Here is a 23,045-nt window from a genome sequence, read left to right on the forward strand (position 1 = left end):
AATTTTTTTTAACTCCAGAACTTCAGTTTGGATCCTGAAATAACTTCTATCTCTATGGACATTCTCTATTTCGTGAGATATCATTCTCATGATCTCCTTCAGTTCTCTGTACATTGTTTCCTTTAACTATTTGATTTAAAACAGTTGATCTAAATAGTTGATGGTCTAGTAAGCCCAATGTCTGGCTTTCTATTAATTGGTAATTTTCATGCCTATGAGCCATACTTTCTTTTTTCTTTGCATGACTTGTAAATTTTTTTATTGAAAACTGGACATTTAGAATGTTAATAATGTAGCAACTCTGGAGATCAAATTCTTCCTCCTTTACAAGGCTTTTCTTGCTGCTTATTTTGGTTGTTCTTTATTTGTTTAGTGATCTTTCTGAAATAATTTTGTGAAGTCTGTATATTTTGTTGTGTGTGGCATTGAAGTTCCTGTTCTTTTAGGTCAGTACTCACCTAGTAAATGAACAGAGCTTTTCTCAAACACTTGCAGCCAAAGAACAAAGAAACAAAAACCCAAGAAAACCTCCCCCAAACCAAACACTCCCAATCTTTGCAGATGGTGTGTGTGTGTGTGTGTGTGTGTGTGTGTGTGTGTGTGTGTGTATGTATATTGGGACATGTCTTCAACACTTAACTAGACAGTCTACAACTCTGCCTTATTCTCATTTCCTGCTCCTTCATTAACAACCAGAACCTGATGGACCTCTCAAGAGAGCTTTGGGTCTCTCAAGTCTTTCCTGAGCAAGCACTCAGCCCTGGGCATACACAGGTCTTCTAAATTCTCAGAAATGTCTGAGTTTTTCAAAGCTTTTATTCCCCCAAGATTCTCATACTTTACTCTTTCTTCCCAATCTTTTTAGTTAGTATATTGGTTTCCCCAACCTTTATTGGTTGCCATAGGCAGCAGGAACTATAATGCATTTGTCTTTAAAGGTTTTCAATAATGCACTCCCTCCCCCCACCTCCATGTAGCTGCCTCAACACTGGGAGAGTTCCCGTTTAGACAAAATATAATCAAGTCCTTTGAGTTCCTTCAGGAAATGACCACACAGGTGAAAAACAAACAAACAAGCAAAACAAACAAAAAACTACCACAAGAATAAAGTCTATTCTGCACTCTAGAACCAGTACTTGTACTAGGAACATGAATTATTCTTCAAGGCCACTGCTGAGCCGAGGTTGAGGGATGGGACCAGAGTGAGTTAAAATGCCACAAAGCTGTTTTACATAGATTCAGCTGTTTTTTTGTTTAAGTGTTCCCTGGTTGTCACAAGCTTTTGGTCAGTTTCCAGAGTTCCAAAAAAAGCTGATTCTGACAATTTTTTGGCTGTTTTTGCTTTTGTAGGGGGACAGACTTTGGAATTCCCTACTCTACCATTTTTCTCTTTAGTATTATCTGTAGCTTTTTAAACATCTTGACACCATATCAAATTATCCTTTTAATTCTTTTTTTTTTAACTTAGGATTTCTTTGATAAGAAATGGTGACAAACTTCCATCTCAGGATCATTTGATTGTTCAAGAATACATTGAAAAGCCTTTCCTAATGGAAGGTTACAAGTTTGATTTACGAATTTATATTCTGGTAACATCATGTGATCCACTGAAAATATTTCTCTACCATGATGGACTTGTGCGAATGGGGACAGAGAAATACATCCCACCTAATGAGTCTAATTTGGTAAGTGACACCAGCTAGAATCAATGATTTTATTCATTTGTTCAACATGTACTTTTTAAAGTACCCATTGTATATAATGATTATATGAATCCAAGTCCCTTTTCCCCAGTTTTTATAGTCAAGAATTGTGTGCATAAACAAGACTGCTTCTAATTTATAGACAGCTTTGTGAAAATTAGAAAAAATGATGTCTCCTCCAGCAGGCTAATTAGGAGAAGGCACTCCCTCTGGGTGCTGTGAGCATAAGGATAGATTTCAAAGCACACACGTGTATCTAATGGGCTTGTGTAGAAATGACATATAACACATGTGTATACAGTGACCCTATATAAAAATGGATTTCAAAGCACATATGTGTATACTTTGGATAGAAATGACTTATTTAGAGATATATGTAGAAATAATATCTCATTGAGAAGTACAGACAAAGTGTCATGGGGTTGAGTTTAGGGATAGTTTGTGTTTAGCTCCTCATGGAGAAAGCTTTGAGAAAGCTTTACATAAAAGGTACAGTTTAACATGTAGGATGTGGGAGAAAGTGTATGAAACAGAGGAAGCAAAAGTTATCAGAAAGTAGAGCTGTTAAGTTTTGTTTGCACAAATGAAAAGATGGTAAATTTACATTCACCAAATGTGAAGTAGAGACATAAATTGGCAGTTTCTGGGTGCATTTTAAAATCTATTAAATGGAACTTCCTGTAGTTATTTTTCCATTAAGATTTCCTTTGTGCTGTCATAACATATATAACATATATAACTTTATAATTTATGAAGGTCAAGCTGTAATTCGTTATGACAATTTTTCATGCAAATAACAAACTTTATAGTAAACTGTAATTTATTATCTATACTTAAAAGTTTAGTTAACCTCTACCCTGTTTTTGGATCTGCTAATTATAGTAAAAGTTACAAGTAATTAAGTATTGTTTCCCATTTTATCAAAGGCCTGGTTATTGTTCTCTTCCAATGTTATACACGGAATTAATTGCATTAAGAGTGGTCATATTTTAAAAATTACATAATGACTGATCATAAATGTTGCTATGTTCAATTAACTGAGAAATGTAAACCTGGCAAAGGAAGAATAAGGGAACTGTCAAATAAGGGAACTGTTTCCACTGGAAAGGAAGATAAAAGAAAGAATCGTCTCTTTAAAGGTCATAAAGTGTGAATATATCCAGTCACCAAGTAATATTTGAACTCTACTGCGTTCCAGGCATTGTGCTGGTTTTGGAAAAACAGTGACCAAGACAGATACAGTGCTTGACCTCTCAAAAGCAACAGTCTAGTGGGGAGGCAGAAAATAAAATAAGCAGTTATAATACCTAATGGTAAGTGTAATGGTCTAAGAAACTGAGGGTGCTATGGCAGTGCATAGCAAGAGCATCTAACCCAGTTGGAGATAAAGGTTAGAAAAGGAGTTTGTAAAGTGAAATACGAACAATGAAGGGTCAGCCAGGCTGGGGGCGGGGTGGAATGGAACTCCAGAGAGAAAAATGGCCCAGAGATACGGTATATCTGGAGAAAGCAGACATGTTCAGTACTGCTCTATACAGACTATGAAGGGGTGGGTGTTCAGAAATGAGTATGAAGATCCTAGAGCACAGATCTTTCAGAGCTTTTTAGGCCATGTCTAGGATTTGGGGATTTAACCTAGGAAGAAAGGGAACATTAAAAGATTTTAAAGAAGGAAAGGAGGAATGAGATTTTTGTCTTCAAAAGTTCACCTGGTCTGTAGTGTGGGGAATGTGAGATGGGGGTGTGGATGGATGGGGGAGGTGAGGGTAAGGAAAAAGCTGTTGTTTATACTAACCACACGTGAGAGAAAAGATGGCCTTATTTGAAGTAACAGTAGTAGGGCTAGCCAAAGAATAAGAACATAGATCTAAGATACATTTATGATAACATGGATAGCATTGATATAATAATATACTGCGAGGTTGCATTTGTAGAACAAAGGAAAAGGAGAGAGAAAGTAAGGATAAAAACTCAAGATTTTTGGCATGGGCAGTCGGGTAGATGGGGTGTTATTCACCATGATAGGTAATATAGGGCTATTAAAGGTCTTGCAGGCTGGTGTGTTTGGTTCGACATGCCCGCAAGGGCCTCCAAATGGATCTATGCTATAAGCATTTGGATGTATAGTATAGGTGTGGAGTTGAGACAAGAGAACTGAGCTATAGACCCAATTTGAGACTTGTCAGCTCTTAGATTATAATTAAAATAATTGGTGTGGGGAAGAATGGGTTATAATACATGTGAGGCAGGTAGTAATGTTTTAAGAGAAAAGAGTAAGGGAAGACATAGGAAAGGGTGAGATATGGAAGCTCATTTAGGTGACAAAGTGATTTATTCTAATATTTTAAATTATATGTATATGATTTACTTAAGTACGCTGAGTTAGGAAATCATAAGGAAAGACCATGAGTCAGCAAATGTATCTCACTTTGCCAAGTGCTTTTGAATCATGTACTCTGTGGCTCTGGGTCACATGTACAAAGAATGATCTCCTAGATAAATGTCAATGTTCCTTACATATCTTTAAAATTCAAAAGTTCACCTTTTTCGACTTCACGATCAAGTTCCTAGATTAAGATATGAAAAAGTAAAAAAAAAAAAAAAAAGTACAAAATTTTATCTAAAGTGAGATCACAGTTATGTAAAAGGTAAGCTTAAGAAAAAAATGCTGGAAAAAATAAACCAAAATGCTCTCATTGGTGGTTTTTGGATGGCATAATGCTGCATGTTTGTTTCTTTTTCCTATTTCCAATTTTTAAAATAGTGAGCATATATTTTATAAAGAGCTGTGTGTGTTTATAAGAAGTAAATATTGGTAAACTGCATATAAGGAGATCATAAGACAGAATTTCAAACATTGAAATATAGTAAACATTTATTTTTTGCTACCAATGTAGCAGTTGGCAGGTTCTTGAAAAGTTTTGTGTATCCCAATTCATTGTATTGAGCCTATATGCTAAAAAATAGGGTGGAGAATATTTATATCCTATTCATACCTTGCAGGTTGCTATTTGATTTATAGCTGTTTTCACTGCTTATGGCTAATGTCCAACTGGCAATAAAATGCTTAGAAGGGGATTTTTGTCAAGGTAGATGTGAAATTGGAATTTCTAATCCTACTTACAAAGCTACTGTTTTAAGAAAAATGCAAAGTTCCATTTCTTACTCACTTTTTTCATTAGGATAGCTAGAGTTTTTATGACTGCTAATATTATTTATCTTAAAAAATTCTTGCCAAATAGAGAACCCCCTCAAAAATTATTTTCCAATTTTTTAAAATTTAAAAGTGATTTCTATTTTGGAAACTAGGAAGTGCTGTAGTTTGATTAATTTCCTTTTTCTTCAAATCAAGCAGTTAAAATTAGACAAGTGTAAGATTTATGCTCTTTCTTTCAAATATCACTTAGTTTAAAGCTTTTTCCAAGTTTCGTTAGGGCAGGGACTGTGTCTGTCTTGTTCATCTTTGTATCCTCAGTGCCCAGTACAAGTTCTTGCAGATAGTAAGTAGGCGCTCCTTAAGTATTGTTTAATGATGAAAAAATAAATTCTTAATTAGCAATGGTGCATGGGTTAGTAAACAGCATGTAGCTGAGATGATAAGTTCTGCACATTTGCATCAAAGATGTGAATACTGTAGATGGAAGTAACTGCAATGGAAATAAAATATGATGCAAATATACTTTGCTATTAACAAGCCTAAATAATAACCATGTACATGAAGTATTTGTTCATTGTGAAGCACCCTGCTATTTAAAGTAATTTCTGAGAATAGGCAGAATTTATAGATTTGACGAATGTCTATGATAGATTGGTAGGGAACCATTAGATGTGTCTTAGTTGACAGTTACGAGAGGTTTTAAATTTTGGATTACTTTTCCGGTTTATTTGAGGATAACAGTATCAACAAATGTAAGACTATAAAGAGACCAAGGCATGGCAGCTCCAATAAACAGCACTATAAATTTATACTGTTAATCATTTGGACTCTGTACAGCATTGTGTGGTGCCTCTGTTTGCTGGCTGTAAGTGCATTCTGTCTTGCGAATGAGTTCAAGTGGCCTCCTGGTCAGCGTGGGAGGGCAGAGGTTGTGTTTGGTAGTCCTGCCTTTTGGTTTATGCTACTTACTTGAACTTTCATTTTTTATTTTTCTTTTAAAAGATATAGAATGCTCTGTCAGAAAATGCCCTTCCCCAAACAAATTTGGGTGAAAACTGTAAGTGACTAAAGATGTTAAAAATAAATATGAAAACAAATAGCATTTTTCCTGCTTAGCAATGTAGAATTTCATGCTTTCATGTAATTACTTTGTATATTTGTATTATTTTAATACTTTAAAAAATGCTTATTTATTTATTTTGAGAGAGAGAGAGAGAGTGTCCAAGTGGGGAAGGGGCAGACAGAGAGGGAGAGAGAGAATCCCAAGCAGGCTCTGCACTGAGCAGAGCCCAATATGGGCTCAATCTGATGAACCCTGAGATCATGACCTGAGCCGAGATCAAGAGTCAGACACATAGCCAACTAAGCCAATACTTTTTATGGTAGATACATTTTGAATAATATATAAAGTAACTTTGTAGATGACTATATTTGTAATCCTTTTATTGGAAATTTGCTGTTTCGCTTAATTTGAAACCTATCTAAGTCATCGTGAAATTGTCAATTTGTATGTTTTAAATTTTAAAAATGTCTTTCATCTTTGGATGCTTTATGTTCTGTGAAACCTCACAGTTCTAGAGTCTCATAGGTGATAACTTTGGTTCTTACTTGTTACAGACGCAGTTATACATGCATCTAACAAACTACTCTGTGAACAAGCACAATGAGCGTTTTGAAAGGGATGAGACTGAAAACAAAGGCAGCAAACGTTCCATCAAGTGGTTTACAGAATTCCTACAAGCAAATCAACATGATGTTGCTAAGTTTTGGAGTGATATTTCAGTAAGATTATACCATTTCACAATTATAAGTGTCTTTCCTCAGATTAATTTAAAGGATCATCAGCATTTTAAATAAAGAACAGATTACATTAGGTTGAACAAATGAAGTATTGTCATGAAGGAGGTAGGAATTATGACAGACCTTGATGAGCAGTGTTTCTACTGCTAGGGATGGGAGAGAGGGGTACTAGGTATAAGCAGAAGCATAGATGTAGGGGAATAGGGAAAAGTGGCCCAGGTCAGCACATATGGTATTTGTGGGAATTTTGTGGGGATTTATGGCTGAAAAGATATGTGGAGGCAAAATTTTAGGTCTGAAAATCAATGGTTAACTTGGTAGGCAGTAAGGATTCAATCTTTCCAGATTTTAAGGGAGAAGAGAAATAAGGCCAAAGACCCTGAATTTAAAAGATAAATCTGAAGATGGGTGTGGGACGGGTTATAGTAAAGACTAAGAGTAGGTAAAGGAGGGCACCGGGGTGTAGTTTAAGTGAAAAGAGTGGCCTGAGGTGAACCAGCTCAGAGTAGAAGAGGTGACAACGAAGTAAACATTGAGGTTAACTGAATGTCCAAAATCGGGGAGAAGTATTCAGAGATTCCTCTGCAGTTTTAAGGAGGAGTTATAGGGAGCATGGGTTGGTTTTATCTGAAGTAGAGTAGAGAGGAATTAATTTTGAAAAGATGTAGAGCTTACTTTTGCAAGTGAGGGAAAAGAGTTCTATTCATTTATTCATTCCATTCATTCTTTCAGTCACTCAGTAAACATTAATTGAACCCATAACCTTGTTTCTGACTGATAATTTGAAGATTTAGAAGATACAGCTCCAGTCCTCAAGAAATGTAAGAGTTTTGTAGGAAAGACCCACATACAAATTGTTAATAAAATATACCATAGCATGTACAACAGAGGCATGTGTTGGATTCTGTGGGAATGTAGAGGAAGACCACATATAGTAACTTTCCGTGGGAAGGGATAGGAGGAGGACTCCCAAGAGGCATTGGCACCCGAACTAAGTTTGTAAAAGTTCATGAGGCTATGATAATGAGATCTAGAGATTTATTGTACTTGAAATGTTTTCTCAGGTAGAAAGATTAAGCAGGTAGTTAAAAGTGCATGTTTGAAGTGTAATTGATAATTAAAGCCATGGCAGTGGATGACACTGAAAATAAGGGTAAAGAGGGAAAAGAAGCAGATCTGAGAAGATAACCTGGGTGAAACTGCCCCTTTATAAATCCTAGCAGAAGTATCACAATGGTATTCAAAATTAGAAGAGTGTGTCTCTTGAAAGTACTTAATATGATAGGATTATGCAATATGATTTAGCTTTTCTTTGGGAGTGGATACTGTATAATTTAAATAAATCTATCATGGAAAATGCACATGAAAGTATAGTTAGTTGAATTTAGTTCTCTTGAGATAATTAGAAAAATCAGCGTCATTATACTTATCCTTTTCTTGTTTTGTTGGTTGGATTTTTTATACCTTATTTTCTATATCACAGAATGTAAATCCAGAGGTCCTTTTGTGTCAGATAAGTAAAAGGAGTGAAATGGTCTGGATAGAAGTAAATAGAGTATGCGGGGAACTATGGTAACTTGAAGTGTATGAGAAGTCTGAAGGGGGTGGACACTACTCAGCACCAGCCTTTTGTTGCCACATGGTATTGTGGGCCCAGTGTGGTTCATTCTCCTAATTTGACAATAGAAGCTCTAAGTCTCCTGATTTATTAAAATGTTGACACCACATTTAAAACTTTTTGAAAATGTAGGGGCTCCACCAAAAATGTGTATCAACTGGATTTTGTTGGAGGCCCACCAACTTGTTAACTCTCTATCCTATCTTCCTGGTGGCCTAAATACATCCAAACAAGAAATTTGATGACAATTAATTCTGTGTTTATTTATCTACTTATTTATTTTATCAAGGCCAAGTTTGCAGAAATTCAAAAAATATTTTAATAATGATGGTTTATTATGTCAGATGCATCAGAGGTGTGAAATTTGTTATTGCACGAATAACAAATGGAAGATCATACATGTTGATACCTGGATGATTTAATGAATGGATCATTTGATGAATAGCTCAGCAAGACCAAGAAGGTTTATATGCCCTGTGATGCTCCTTTTTTGTTGTTGTTTTTACCAAATTTGTCACTTCCATGTGGGTTTTACTTCTTTGGAGAAGGGGGTGTGAAAAGGTGGAACTTCTTGGACTGCCTTGGTGAGGAATGTGTAGAAAGAATCAGAGAGAAAAAAATGAGTGTCATTAGGTTTATATCCATTGGTTTTAAGTGGTACTTCCCGTACATAATTAATTAGGAGAAGGTATAGAAGTGAGACTAATATTAATAAGAGGGTATGGAAACGGACCTTTCTGTGAGAGCCTAAAATGTAACATTCATATATAACTTGAACATGGCCAGTGTGTGCCTATTAAGTTCTGACACATTTGTGATATCTTCTATAAAGGGGTAAATTCTACATCATTCTTGCTTACATTAGTTATAATGTGTAATAATCTACAAATAAGCAATTAGTTAATATTAGTAAATTACTAACTTTTCCAAGTATATATCTTAAAAAAATTTTTTTTTAATCTTTATTTTTGAGAGAGAGAGAGAGAGAGAGAGAGAGAGGCAGAGAGAGAGGGAGACACAGAATCTGAAGCAGGCTCCAGGCTCTGGGCTGTCAGCACAGGGCTGTGAGCCCGACGCGCGGCTTGAACTCACAAACTGCGAGATCATGACCTGAGCCAAAGTCAGACGCTTAACCTACTGAGCCACCCAGGCGCCCATCAAGTGTATATCTTTTAATTATATTTACCTTTATTAAGAATTGCATATAAAGATATCTGTTTAAGATGAGTTAATGAAATAATATAAAAAAAGGAGATAGAGAAGGCAGTCAATCAGTAAGTTTTTATCTTTGTGTCATAGTTTACAAATTTCATGAATTTAACTTTGGACTTTTTTTTCAATGACCTCGTTTTTGGGAGGCAATTTCTCTAAAAAGTAACTGTCTGTATATGAAAACTGACGTTTAGTACCTCCTGTGTAGCATGGAGATGTGTGCTTTTGTGCTGGTCAAGAATGAGTGAGAAAACGGGGCTCCTGGGTGGCTCAGTTGGTTGAGCTTCCGACTTCGGCTCAGGTCGTGATCTCGTGGTCTGTGAGTTCGAGCCCGCATCGGGCTCTGTGCTGACAGCTCAGAGCCTGGAGCTGCTTGGGTTTTTGTGTCTCGCTCTCTCTCTGCCCCTCCCTCGTTCATGCTTGTCTCTCTGTGTCTCAAAAATAAACATTAAAAAAATATTTAAAAAAAAAGAATGAGTAAGAAATCAATAGAAAATCAAGCCATGGAAGTTACTCATAAACCCCATTGTCTCTGAATTCTTTTTATACACTGTAGATACAGATCTACAAATCATATTTCAGAGCAATGACAGTATGTTGGAAATTCTCAAAAAACATCAGTGGAGTTTGATTTGTGTTTGGTTATATCACTCTTGATTTTCACATATACCTGTAGTCTTACCTTTGCATTCCTAAAAGTGTGGTGTTTTATGCAGAAAAAGCACAGATTTGTAATTCTTCAGGGTCAATTAATATTCGATCTCCTCTCCCCGGCTCCCGTCTGAATTGTTTCATGCAGACATTTATTAGCCAAGGTTTTAACTTTTTTTCCCCTATTTTCCAGTATCTTCACTAATACATCCAAAGATTTATATTAAGTGATTTTTTTGTCTTTTATCTTTATATACTTTAGTGTTTTTGGTGTTCAATTTTTTACTTTGAGTAAAATTTTTCTGAGACTAACCTCTTATAACATCTCTGATACTTACCCCAAGTATGATCTGGGTTGGGATTCTGGATAACAGCAAGATTAATCTGTCTCCCATTTTTTCTCCAGTATGACGAATATTGCTCCCACCAGGTAATGGAATGTTTGTTTCTGACCTGAAATACGAAGTGGAGTGAGGAATGGCAGAATAATTATAACAATAGTAGTAGTTAACACTTACTGAAGGTTTACTCTGTTCTAGGCACTATGCCAAGAGTTTTACATGGAGTCTCATTTTGCACTTACTTCAGTGTTTTGCAGTAGGTATTATTACTATTTCCCCTTTCCCTTTGGGAAAGTGAGATTCAGAAAGCTTAAGCAACATAACTGAGGTTGTACACCAGCAAGGAGCAAAGCCAGGAATAAACCCAGAAAGTCTGATGTTAGAGCCAAGTTCTTAACTGCCATGTTATATTGCCTATGCCTGTAGAGAGGGACTTAAAAAGACAATATATTCTAAGGCAAAAATACAGCAAAACCACTTTTCCACAATCCATAGTTTGTTCTTAAACTTCAGTAAACCAACCTTTTGTTTTATTAGCATTAGTAACTCATTCTAGTAGTATTGTGTGTCCTCTTGTCTCCAGTAAACCTTATGAACTGCAAAATCATCACCACACAAAGAAGCCCACCTTTCCTAGATTCTGTCCCATCCTTTCAGCCATTGTCTCAGTGGAGGTTCCATAATGCCGTTTGTGAAGTAGTTGACCCTCGCTGTAACTTTTCTTCGCTGCCACTCCTAAACCCTCCCGTATGGTTTCTGAGAAGTCTAGCATGTGCTCCTACCCTTATTTATTTACCAGATAGAAACCACATTTGTCAACTTGATTTTTGTTTTTGTTTTTCTTGAGAGAGAGATAGACAGCATGAGTAGGGAAGGAGCAGAGGGAGAGAGGGAGAGAATCTTAAGCAGGCTCCATGCTCGGTGCAGAGCCCAATATGGGGCTCCAACTCAAGACCATGAGATCATGACCTGAGCTGAAATCAAGAGTTGGATGCTTAACTAACTGAGCCACCCAGGCGGCCCATATCCACTTTTATGTTACTTAATTGTTCACAAATATATTTGAGCATCTACTAAATGGCAGGCACTAGTGTAGGCACAAGGACATGGCTGTAATTAAAAAAGAAAAATATCAGCTGATTCTATGCTGTGTAAGATGGTACAGTAAAGGATAGTCATGACTACTTTTGACTCCAGGGTCAGGGAAGGCCTTTCTGAATATCAAGGAGCCAGACATGGGAATATTGGGAAGAGTGTTCCAGAAAGAGGGAACAGTTACTGCCAGAGACCCTAAGCAGGCAAGCGTGGCTGGAGTGTAATGAGTAGGACAAGAGTTGCATGAAATGGAATCAGAGTAGCGGCAGGGGCCACGTGTCATACAGCTTTGTGAACTTGGCCAGTGTGCTGCTCTGTAAGTTTAGGCCTTATTTCCACATATGTAAATAAGATACAAAAAAGTAAGGCATTTTCACCTTTTTTTTTTTTTTTAATCACTCTATTTGCAGGAATTGGTTGTAAAGACTTTGATTGTAGCAGAACCTCATGTCCTGCATGCATATCGAATGTGCAGACCCGGTCAGCCTCCAGGAAGTGAAAGCGTCTGTTTTGAAGTTCTGGGATTTGATATTTTGTTGGACAGAAAACTAAAGCCATGGCTTTTGGAGGTAAGGCATTTATATAAGAAGAAAGAGAAGTTACTACTGTTCTTGTGCATTAAAACAAATGTTTTTTAAATGAGTAGTTGGCACAGTTGTCTCATTAACCGAGCAGAAAGAGGCCTGAATGGAACATGTGGGAGGAAGAGAACAAAAATTCAGAGAATAGAACAGTTCCAAGAACGGACCAATATGTGTTTGATATTACTTTTCCCAAGTTAATTTGAGTGCATTTCTGGGCCAGGAATTTTGAATGTATGTGTGGATCTGCTTCTACTGATTTATCTACTTTCTCCGCTATTTCCTCAGTCTCACGTCCTTCATTACTTCATTACTCCATGACCTCTGGATGTTGTCTTTCTTCTGTGTGGGTGCCTGGGCTTGAGGACCATGGCCTCCTTATCTTCATTGGTTTCCTATTCAAACTCTCCAAGAAGAGAGAGACTCTGATTGGTTCATTAATCAGTATTCAGTACCTTATACCCCAGCTGTCATGGCTTCTCCCTGAAGGCCATATTATATGCCTGGGACTCCCCCCATGTCCAGTCTGTTAACTGTGTGCCTTTGGGTTTGCTGCCAGTCCCTGGTATGGTCAGAGTCGTCATTATTTTTCTCTCATTATAAAAAATCACTTAATAATTAGGAAAATATGAAATGATATAAAGGAGAAATAAAAATAGTCTCTTCTTAAGATTTGTGTACCTTTCCTTCCAGTCATACTTTATACTACATCCAGAAGAAAACTTAGAAGTTTTCTATCCCATTCAGCAGTTTCCTCTCAGGCCCTTGATCTAGAGTCATAGAGTGCATGGGCACAGAACACTGTGTTTAGGAAACCTTATCAGGAAAATAGCACATATCTAAACAGTGTTTACTAGACTAGTTACATTTTGGAACATATTGCTATAGAAGGTATAATCAACAAGTACCTTTCATTTTATGCTGATTATCTCTCTTTTTTTGTTAATGATTTCGAAGGTGGAAGTTCTGCCTATAACGTGCAAAAGCAAATTGAATGAGTGATAGATAATCAAGACATTCAAAATATATTTTTAGGAAGGAGCACTTTTCCAATTAGAGGGCTAATGGGTGTGTGTGTGTGTGTGTGTGTGTGTGTGTGTGTGTGTTCAATCTGCTCTGTTCCAGCATGTTATATTTCCAATCAAATACAGATGTCAGATGTTCAAATTTTATTCCTGCTTGGGTCCTGGAAATAAGATTTTGCTATCTTTTTGTGTCCTTCATCACTTGAACATGAAAGCATTTGACTCTGCGCCTTACTAGGCCTGACATTTTCTTCCCTAGGTTTCATACTTTGTCTGCAATTATTCTTCCTTGTTCTTAACTGTATTTTCCCCCTGCTCCTGCTACTTGTCTTTTATCCTTGACGGGGTGGAGAAAAAGTGAAGGCACATGCATGAAGTGGCACTCAAAGTATAGTAGGGAGTAATGACTATAGATAATTTAGTTACTTGTTTTTAAAAGCATTTGTCTAACTGGAGCTTTGTATGAGCTTGGTAAAGCAGAATTGACTGAATGGTTGAATTCTATATTTTTTCAAAGGTTCAAAACACCATTGTTGGCATTAGTGTTTCTTCATACTTCGTTCTCTCCTTTATCATGTCCAGATGAATAACCATTAAAAAACTCCACAATACTCAACAGCTAACTGGCACTGTTTGCATTAGCATATTTTCATTTTCAATTCATTTCTTTATCATTTCCAGATCAGTCAGAACCATTACAAAGACTTTATAGTAATCAATCACTATGGATAATGAACATTTATTGTATTAAAACAGTTAAAGTTATCTTATTTAGATCTTGCTTCTTTGTGTTTTCTCCCAGCTGCAATTGTAGTGGTTCTAACATATGTTGTTAAAAACCTTTTGGCACCATCAAGTGGAATAAGATAGAAGGTGCATCTGAGGATATGATAACTTTTAGTTAACTGGAATAATTGCAGGTAATGATTCATAGTGACAAAATGGCAGAAATTTTCAAGCACAGAAACATTGTTAGGGAAAAGTATGAAAACTGGGCAGGGTATGAATATACTGCTAATACTTTAATTACCCTTGAATTATTTCAACGAGTCATTGTGTCAGGGGGGTGGAGATAAAAGAAGACAGAATACTTGCCCTGGTTTAGTGGGGACTCAGATATGTGTCTTATGGTAATATTTACAGGTATAAGTAGGGAACAGGGTACCAGCACAAACAATAGAGTGATTAATCTCTCTATGTACAAGTGTGTATTTGACAGTTAAAAAAAATCTTTGCAGAGGAGGAACTCCTGAGCAGAGTATTTAAGGCTGTAGAAAGTACGGTGGGGACTGGAAGTTGGGAGAGATGGGGGTGGGATGAGGAGAAGTTACTGGGCAGAGGGAATAGCATTAATTTGTGAGCACAAAATCTGTTACGTATACTTTGTTATGTGCATGAAATTATTGTGCTTGTTTTGATAGTAAAACTATCATTTGGTTGGTTAATAAATAGTATTTATCAATTTAGTCTGCTTTCTGATAGTTTTCATTTTTGTGTGCATTTACAAGCTGCTGAATGTTAAGACCCTAACATCTGCAGAGTTTTGTCTGTTCTAGAATTGGGGTAGGAATGAGAGCCAAAGAAGCTGTCAACATCACAGAGTAGAATTTTGACTGGATGAAACCCTAATTTTCAGAGTTTCATCTGTCTTTAGTTTTTACTTTACCTTTCTCATAAAACTTTTGAGAAATCCAAAATGTTAATTGCAAAAAGTTTTTCTACCTTTTCATGTATTACTTGATCTTGTGTGAGTACATTTGTCCGTAGACCAATTTCTTTTTTATGGTAGTAGAGGGAAGATTCTGACATAGGTAAGAGAGGACCTGAGGTCACAACCATCCTGCAGGAGGGGTATGTCTGGCAGAGTTCCGGATGACAGTTTTGGAATGGAACACCCAAGGAATTCTATAAAGATATATTACATTTCAGTGAACCACTTAATCATTGTTTCCTAAATGTCTGGTTTATTTTATAATCCTGTTACAGGTAGCAGCTGAACTATCATTAATTGTATTACAGATTCCAGAGATTTGAATCAGTATGGAATGGTTAACTTGTTTTTTTTCACATAAAATACATTGCCCTTTCTTTGCACTTGTAAGAGGAAATACTTAAAGAGTTTTGAAGTCGTGGATTAATAAACTTCCTTTCTTTAAAAAAATTTTTTTTTAAATATTTTATTTATTTTTGAGAGAGAGAGACCAAGTGCAAGTGGGGGAAGGGCAGAGAGAGCGGGAGACCTAGAATCCAAAGCAAACTCCAGGCTCCGAGCTGTTAGCACAGAGCCTGACATGGGGCACAAACCCACGAACTGCAAGATCATGACCTGAGCCGAAGTCGGATGCTTGACCGACTGAGCCACCCAGGTGCCCCGGTAGACTCCCTTTCTTAAATTTGCCTGGAATAAATGGAGGTTCTTGTAGTTACTAAGCTATTCCTTTCTCCTTGGGACCACATCACATAGGCAGAAATATGTCCGTCACCTTCTAAATCAGAAATCAGCAAAAGCATAATGTAGTTTGGCATATCTCTATAAATGGAATACCATGCATCAAAATGATGGCATGAAAGATTTTCATGATATATTGATAAGGGAAAAACTTGGACTATAAAATAGTATTGTTAGTATAGGCATGTATTTAGAAAGTAAAGTGAAAATTATAAATATGCATGCATGGCAGATACTTACACTTTATCAAATGGTGAGCAATACACTATCAAATAGATGACAGTATGCTAGGTGGTGGGATTACAGGTGATTTTTCTGTTCTTTGTTTAGCTTCTCTTTATATACTTATAGTTATACTTCCTACAGTTGCCAGAGTTGTAAAATGCATACTATCAAGTTTTTTGTCTCCAATGGAATGGATTTGTAAAAGACAATCCTCTTTCAGGACTAGTAGTATATTTTTTTAGATCGTCTGTGGTGTTAGGTGGTGGTCATGAAAGCTGAGCTGTAGTTTAGAACTCAGCGCATTCTAACCAACCGAGTTAATTAATTTTCTTAAACACTTGCTATTCCAGTTACATTTTTATAACAACAGCAACAACAAACCCAATAGCAGCAAAGACAAAGACAGGAGCTCCAGCTCTTGGGGTGGTAGCATATTGTATCATGGGTTTCAGGGTACATATAGTTACTGTTACTTCTTATTTTTCATCTTTTTTTTTTTTAGATGTTTATTTATTTTTGAGACAGAGAAAGAGCATGAGCAGAAGAGGAGCAGAGAGAGACAGGGAGACAAAGAATCAGAAGCAGGCTCCAGGTTCTGAGCTGTCTGCACAGAACCCAACACGGAGCTTGAACTCATGAGCTGTGAGATCATGACCTGAGCCAAAGTCGGACGCTCGACTGACTGAGCCACCCCGGCCTCTCTTTATTTTTTATCTTAATGAAATCCTGGAAATGATGTTGGAAAGAACACTCACAAATAACTCACTTATGCCCAGAATCCTTATATAGTTAGAGAAACTCATAGAGATTAGTCTGCAACTACCTTTAGTGGTATCTTCTGAGTTATGCAGTTTTTGGAAATGAAAAATGATAAATTATTGTTTGATCCAGGTAGAAAAAAAATAGTTTATTTTTTAGACAGCAATAGACGAATTCATTCAGAAGATCTGAAGTAGTGAAAAGAGGGTACTGATAGTTTCCGTATGCTAAATAAATGCATGAGTATTACTATATTGGTAGCATGCATATCTTTTTTGTTACATCATCATTATTATTGTTAATACTGGTCTTCTAATCTCATGTCAGAATGAGTCACTTTTAACTTCCCTGAACTTAAAACCTAGAGCATGGGGTGTTGGGCTGAAAAAGGGCGGGGAGGAGGGGGAGGGCACATAGGCGACTGAAGATCCTGAGCTAAGGCAGCAGGGGGAAGAGGGCCATGAGAGCAGTCAGTTCCTTGACTTAGGGTGGCGAGAAGGGAGGTGTGACAGTGGTAACTGGGCCATCTAGTATGTGGAGCTTTGAGATTTATTGTAGAGTTTTTCTACTGGTTGGAGATCTTGCATTAATTTAAAAAATAGGAATTGAATATTTACCAATCTACCAACATTTGGCCATTCTCATTGTTTCCTTTGTAAATTTCAGATTAATCGAGCTCCAAGCTTTGGAACGGATCAGAAAATAGACTATGATGTAAAAAGGGGAGTGCTGCTAAATGCATTGAAACTGCTAAACATCAGGTAAAGTCTTTCCTTCATTGTTTGGAAGGTTTCCAGCACATTTGGCCTGGAACAATCACTTGTACATGGGGTTGGCTTGTAACTTTTCCATATTTTGTGTTTTAAATTTCTTGATTCATTCTTCAAACCCATTTAGTGTTTTCTTTTTAAATATCATTTCCTCTCCTCTACATACTGCTTTTCCTTCTCCCTGTATCATGCTCTGAATCTATAGTAAATATGGTTAAATTACAGTGTTGGTATAATTATTCAGTATAGAGTATAAAGTTGAATTGGAGACTACCTGAGGAAAATCTCTAGATTATCTTCCTCACCTTGCAAGCAGAACCTAAAGCAGAGGTCATTCAGCATTCAAGAAGTAAACAACAACAACAACAACAACAACCCTCAAACACATGGATTTCCTACCTTTCTGTTCAGAAGTCTTCCCACTATATCATGCTGCCTGGGTAAACAGAAATGAGATGGTTATTAAGACAGGATTAACCTTGCCATTGAAAATCATAGGCAGGATTTCTGGGGCGCCTGGGTGGCGCAGTCGGTTAAGCGTCCGACTTCAGCCAGGTCACGATCTCGCGGTCTGCGAGTTCGAGCCCCGCGTCAGGCTCTGGGCTGATGGCTCGGAGCCTGGAGCCTGTTTCCGATTCTGTGTCTCCCTCTCTCTCTGCCCCTCCCCCGTTCATGCTCTGTCTCTCTCTGTCCCAAAAATAAAAAAAAAAAAAAAAAAAACGTTGAAAATCATAGGCAGGATTTCCTATTTATTTATTTGTTTATTTATTTATTTATTTTTTAAGGCCGGATAACATTCCATTGTATGTGTATACTACATCATCTTCATCATTCATCTGTTGATGAACATTTAGGTTGCTTCCGTGTCTTGGTTATCGTGAACCATGCTACAGTGAATGTGCGAGTGCAGACATCTCTTTGCATCCTGATTTCAACTCCTTTGGATATATACTCAGAAGTGGGATTGCTGCACTAATATTATGATTAGTGTTGTTATTAGCTGGTTGCAGTGTACATGATCATGGATCTCAAATATTGGAATTGCTATTTTGTGGGAAAGCTTTTGGCTCATTATGCAACAAATTTGTTAGAAGTTTAGTTGAAGTGCTTAATGAAGTCGTGAGTCACGTCTGCTTTTATAAGTGTTCAAACAGTGTTTAGGGTGTTGGATTAAAGGACCTCTGAGGTTATTTGAGCCCAGGGATCTTATGAATTCAGTTGATTCCCACTGTCATTTAAAGAACTCTAAATGAGTTGTGGGATGCTTCCAAGCAATTTATTTATTTTAAGTGTTTTCAAGCAGTTAGCAGATGCCTGCATGAGAAGTAGCTTTATATGGAAAGCATTATTGAAAGAAGAGACTGATACATAAATTTGTTTAGAAATTTTCATATGGCCCCTTCTTTTGCTTGATAAAAAATGATTGCCTAAATTTAACTGATATTTCAATTACCCTAACAGAAATGAATAGAAGAGATGTAGAAGGTGAAATTTTTGTTTATTTAGCTTACACAAGTAGTATGCCCATACATGGTTTTAACATTTACTGTTATCGTATAAGTAGGCCTAATGGTTTTTGTTTTTGTTTTTTGTATGTCATTGTCAGTGATGTTACCAATTTAGGACATAACCTATGGGTGTTTTGGTCTTTTTAAAAGTGAGATATATACAGTTCAAACAGTGAGAAATTTCTAGACTTAAAAATAAAGGAGAGTTGGAATTAATTTTCCTTATTTTTCTTTGTCTTGTTCCACAAAGAGAATTTAGTATAATTCTTAGCATTTACAGCATGTGCTACTGAAGCTTACGTTGCACATGTGCCTTTTCTTCCATCCAGATGGAGTGCTCCATGGACATATACATGTGTTAGACTTGTATTTCAAATCTGTGCACTTCTTAATACAATGTTTTACTTACAGTATGGTTCCACATACACCCAAAGTTCATTTTGTGAGACTATTCTTTTAATCTCAAGGAAATCCAGAAGAATGTAGATTGTTCAGAGTATTCTATCACAAACCCTGGGAGTACAGAACCTCAACTACAGGGAGACCATTATTCAATGGATGATTAGATGAATATGATGTATATGAAGATATATATGTGTGTGTGTGTGTATATATATATTTAATTTTGGAGAGACAGAGAATGCAAGCAGGGGAGAGGGACAGAGGGGTAGAGAAAGAGAATCTTAAGCAGGCTCCATGCTCAGCTTGATGCAGGGCTTGATCCCATGACCCTGGGATTATGACCTGAGCCAAAATCAAGAGTTGGATGCTCAAATGACTGAGCTACCCAGGTGCCCCTGAATATAATAAACATTGATTCATATTCCCACGTTGTCTCTTCTTTTGTTAATTCTCCTCATAGGAATAAGATCAGGGCTTATTTGAATTCCTATGTTTTATATTTTAGGACCAGTGATAAAAGGAGAAACTTGGCCAAACAAAAAGCTGAGGCTCAAAGAAGGCTTTATGGACAAAATTCAATAAAAAGGCTCTTACCAGGTTCCTCAGACTGGGAACAGCAGAGACATCAGTTAGAGAGGCGGAAAGAAGAGTTGGTATGAAAATGTTAACAACATACCCACAATTTGAATTGCATAATTCATTGGTCAGATTTTATTTGTAAAATTTCTTCATTTTTAGAAAGAGAGACTCGCTCAAGTACGAAAACAGATCTTAAAAGAAGAACATGAAAATCGACATATGGGGAATTATAGGTAACTGTGTTTCCATTTTCTTATAGATGGAAGAAGTAAAGTGTCAAAACAACTGTTCTACATTTTTTAACCTTTTAGACTTATTTTGAGCACTGTTTGTTTCATTCTTGCTAGCTAGCTTCCTGGATGTTTATATGAGGTCTTTTAAACCTGATACTATCCTGTGGCCTTATTTGCTTATAATGAAGTATTTTGAGAAAGTCAGGTTTCAGGTCTCCTAGTTTTCTTTCTGTCAGTTCAGAGTGATTGCTCTACTTTGGTTAAACTTAGATGTGTCAGGAACCAGGCAAATAGTGAAAATGTTTGAAGGAGGCAGGTGTGAGACGATCCAGAGGAGTGTGGACTGTGTTGAACTGGAACCCTTCCACAATATCCTTTGACAGGATAAAAGAGGATCCCCCCCTTTTTAAATTCCTTGTGTCCCTGGAAAGACTGCCCCACCTCCCAACCATTAACAGAATTAGGAGGATTTGGGGCCACAGAGCTTCTCACACTCTTAGTAAAACATTCTTTCCTGCCTTAACATCCTCAACAGCAACAATGACAACACATTCCTCTCATTCTACCTTTTACTCTGTTCTCTCCGTCAGAGAGGCAAATTCCACCACCCCAAAAGAGAACCTCAGGATTAATGCCTGCATTCTTGTATGTCAGTAGCCACACTATACATGCACAACTTCCAGACTATCGCTCATTACCTGCTCACTCTCATGAAGATCTGTATTCCTTCAATATGCCCAGTTGTAATTTTTATCCAACCACTTCCCCACAAAAACCCTTATGCTATGCCTTCGGGAGCTTCATTGTTTAATGACCGTTCTCTAGATAAACTTTAATTTGCGTAGGTAAACAATGACAATTTGTGAATTTCTTATACCTGCGTTCATCGTTATTTCTAGCACCTAGTAAAATGACTGGCAGAGTAAGTGGTCAAAGAGTATCTATGTAACTGACCTTAACTCTTGTACTACGATAGCTTCTTTTAAACAAGTTGGTTTGTCTGATTTATTGTAGACGAATTTATCCTCCTGAAGATAAAACTCTGCTTGAAAAGTATGAAAATTTGTTGGCTGTTGCCTTTCAGACCTTCCTGTCAGGAAGAGCAGCTTCATTCCAGCGAGAGCTGAATAATCCTTTGAAAAGGATGAAGGTAAAGGAATGAATGTTTATAAAGAGAAAAATGAATGAAGCCAAACAATATGTTTTTAAAAACAACCCACCTTAGTCCCACGTATAAAAACATTTTAGTTTTAAGAGGCATTTCCCTTCTATTTTAACCGTTGGTAGCATTTCGTAACCAACCAAGTGATTTAATAAATTAGACGTCTAACAGGACAAACTATGTAGCAGAGAATGTTGATATTATATTGTAATATCAATCTATTGTAACATGCCTTCTCACAGAGGCGTGTATATATAACTGAATAAAAAAAATCCATTGAATTAGCCTAGTGGTTTGTGATGCTCTTGTTATTTGGATTGTAACTAACATTATACAGTATTTTTCCCTGATATACTGCATAGACCTGGCATATGGGAAGTAATTAAAACACACACACGCATACACACAGAGTAATCTGTTTACCAAAATGTCTATCGGTTTTCTTTTGTAGCATAATAAACCATTTATTTGCTCATATTCTGTACTCTTGGCTAGTGTCAGTTGAGTGGCTCTTTGTTTTGGCTTACTTGGAGTGAATCATATAGTTGCTTTTGTCTGGAAGCTTACCTGGGCTGGAAATGCAGGAGGGTTTCACTCCTATGTCTGCTGCCTCAGTTAAGATAGGTGGAACATCTGGGGAGCTGGCTGGATGTTTCTTTCTCTCTACATGGTCTCTTAGCAGGGTACCCAGATCCCATAATATGGTAGCTTGGAGTTCTAAAAGGAAACATTTCAAGAGGATAAACCCAGTGTGCAAGTGCTAATCAAGCCACTGCTTGCATTGTGCTTGCTAATGTCCCATTGGATAAGTAAGTTTATGTGGACCTATTAAAACTGTTAGTACTTTATATTACTGTCATTTCATTACAGTGATAACCTCCATTGCTTGGATACACTGTTATATTGAGTGATTCAAAAGTCATGATAAAGTTTATTATAGATAGATTTTGCTATGGGCTTTTCACTCAAATTCTGCGACAGAAGGATATAAAGCCACTTTCAATCTGGCTACACCTAAAAGACAGAAGCATAAGGAATAACGTCTACTGCAATGTTCTTTTCCTCTAAAAGTGTTTCTTTTGACATACGCAGATGTTTCCACCATTAGAATTATATTCTGTGGCCCATTTGCTTTTCTTGATCAAGACATGGGAGACTTTGTTCATTTTCCTTCACCTGTTCTGCACTGTTGTTTGTCTCTCCTGTGGACACAGCGTCTGTTTCATCTTGTCATTACTCTGTTCCACAGTCCCACTTTTTCTGCTAGAAAGCCTAGGGATTTTGGAGCCAGATAGACCTACATTCAAATTCTAGTTGCCCATGCAATAATTTTGTAACCTTAGACTAAACTATTTGATCGATAGTTTCCTCATCACTAATATAGTATTGTTAAAACTATACTTGACAGGTTAGTTGTTAAAATAAAATTGAAGTTAATTAAAGTAGTCTGCGTAAAGTACTTGGCACATAATAAATAGGCTTCAAATCTTAATTCCTGTATTCTTTGGATTCTTCAAAATCTAGTTTAAATGTCACCCCTCTGCCTGTCGTATTCCATTGATTTGTGAACCTCTTCTTACACAAATATCATACTATCTGTAGTACTGTTGCTTTTGACTTTTCTAGGTCCTTTATGCTTCCATATAAATTTTAGAATCCACTTGATTCTAGATTTTGATTAATTTTTATATTACAAAGTGGTTGCTGGGATTTTAATTGGGACTATGAGGAATCTATAAAATAATTACTGGGGAATTAACATCACTGAGTCTTCT

The 23,045-nt window shown here is 36.8% G+C and overlaps 1 protein-coding gene across 1 annotated transcript in view; it reads left to right on the top strand.

Annotated features, from left to right (window-relative positions):
• The window catches only part of TTLL7 (tubulin tyrosine ligase like 7), a 94,922-nt gene that overhangs the window by 12,893 nt on the left and 58,984 nt on the right, over window positions 1-23,045 (top strand). Inside the window, exons 6-12 of the mRNA XM_047085380.1 lie at window positions 1,469-1,685; window positions 6,478-6,642; window positions 11,988-12,146; window positions 17,283-17,377; window positions 19,802-19,949; window positions 20,035-20,108; window positions 21,123-21,258. Coding sequence (XP_046941336.1) covers window positions 1,469-1,685; window positions 6,478-6,642; window positions 11,988-12,146; window positions 17,283-17,377; window positions 19,802-19,949; window positions 20,035-20,108; window positions 21,123-21,258 — 994 coding nt within the window. The remainder of the gene's footprint in view (window positions 1-1,468; window positions 1,686-6,477; window positions 6,643-11,987; window positions 12,147-17,282; window positions 17,378-19,801; window positions 19,950-20,034; window positions 20,109-21,122; window positions 21,259-23,045) is intronic.

Source organism: Lynx rufus, unplaced genomic scaffold (genome assembly GCF_022079265.1).
Source record: "Lynx rufus isolate CCGP_SWC_20201006 ecotype Redwood Valley unplaced genomic scaffold, mLynRuf1.p SCAF_2, whole genome shotgun sequence".
Lineage (NCBI taxonomy): Eukaryota > Metazoa > Chordata > Mammalia > Carnivora > Felidae > Lynx > Lynx rufus.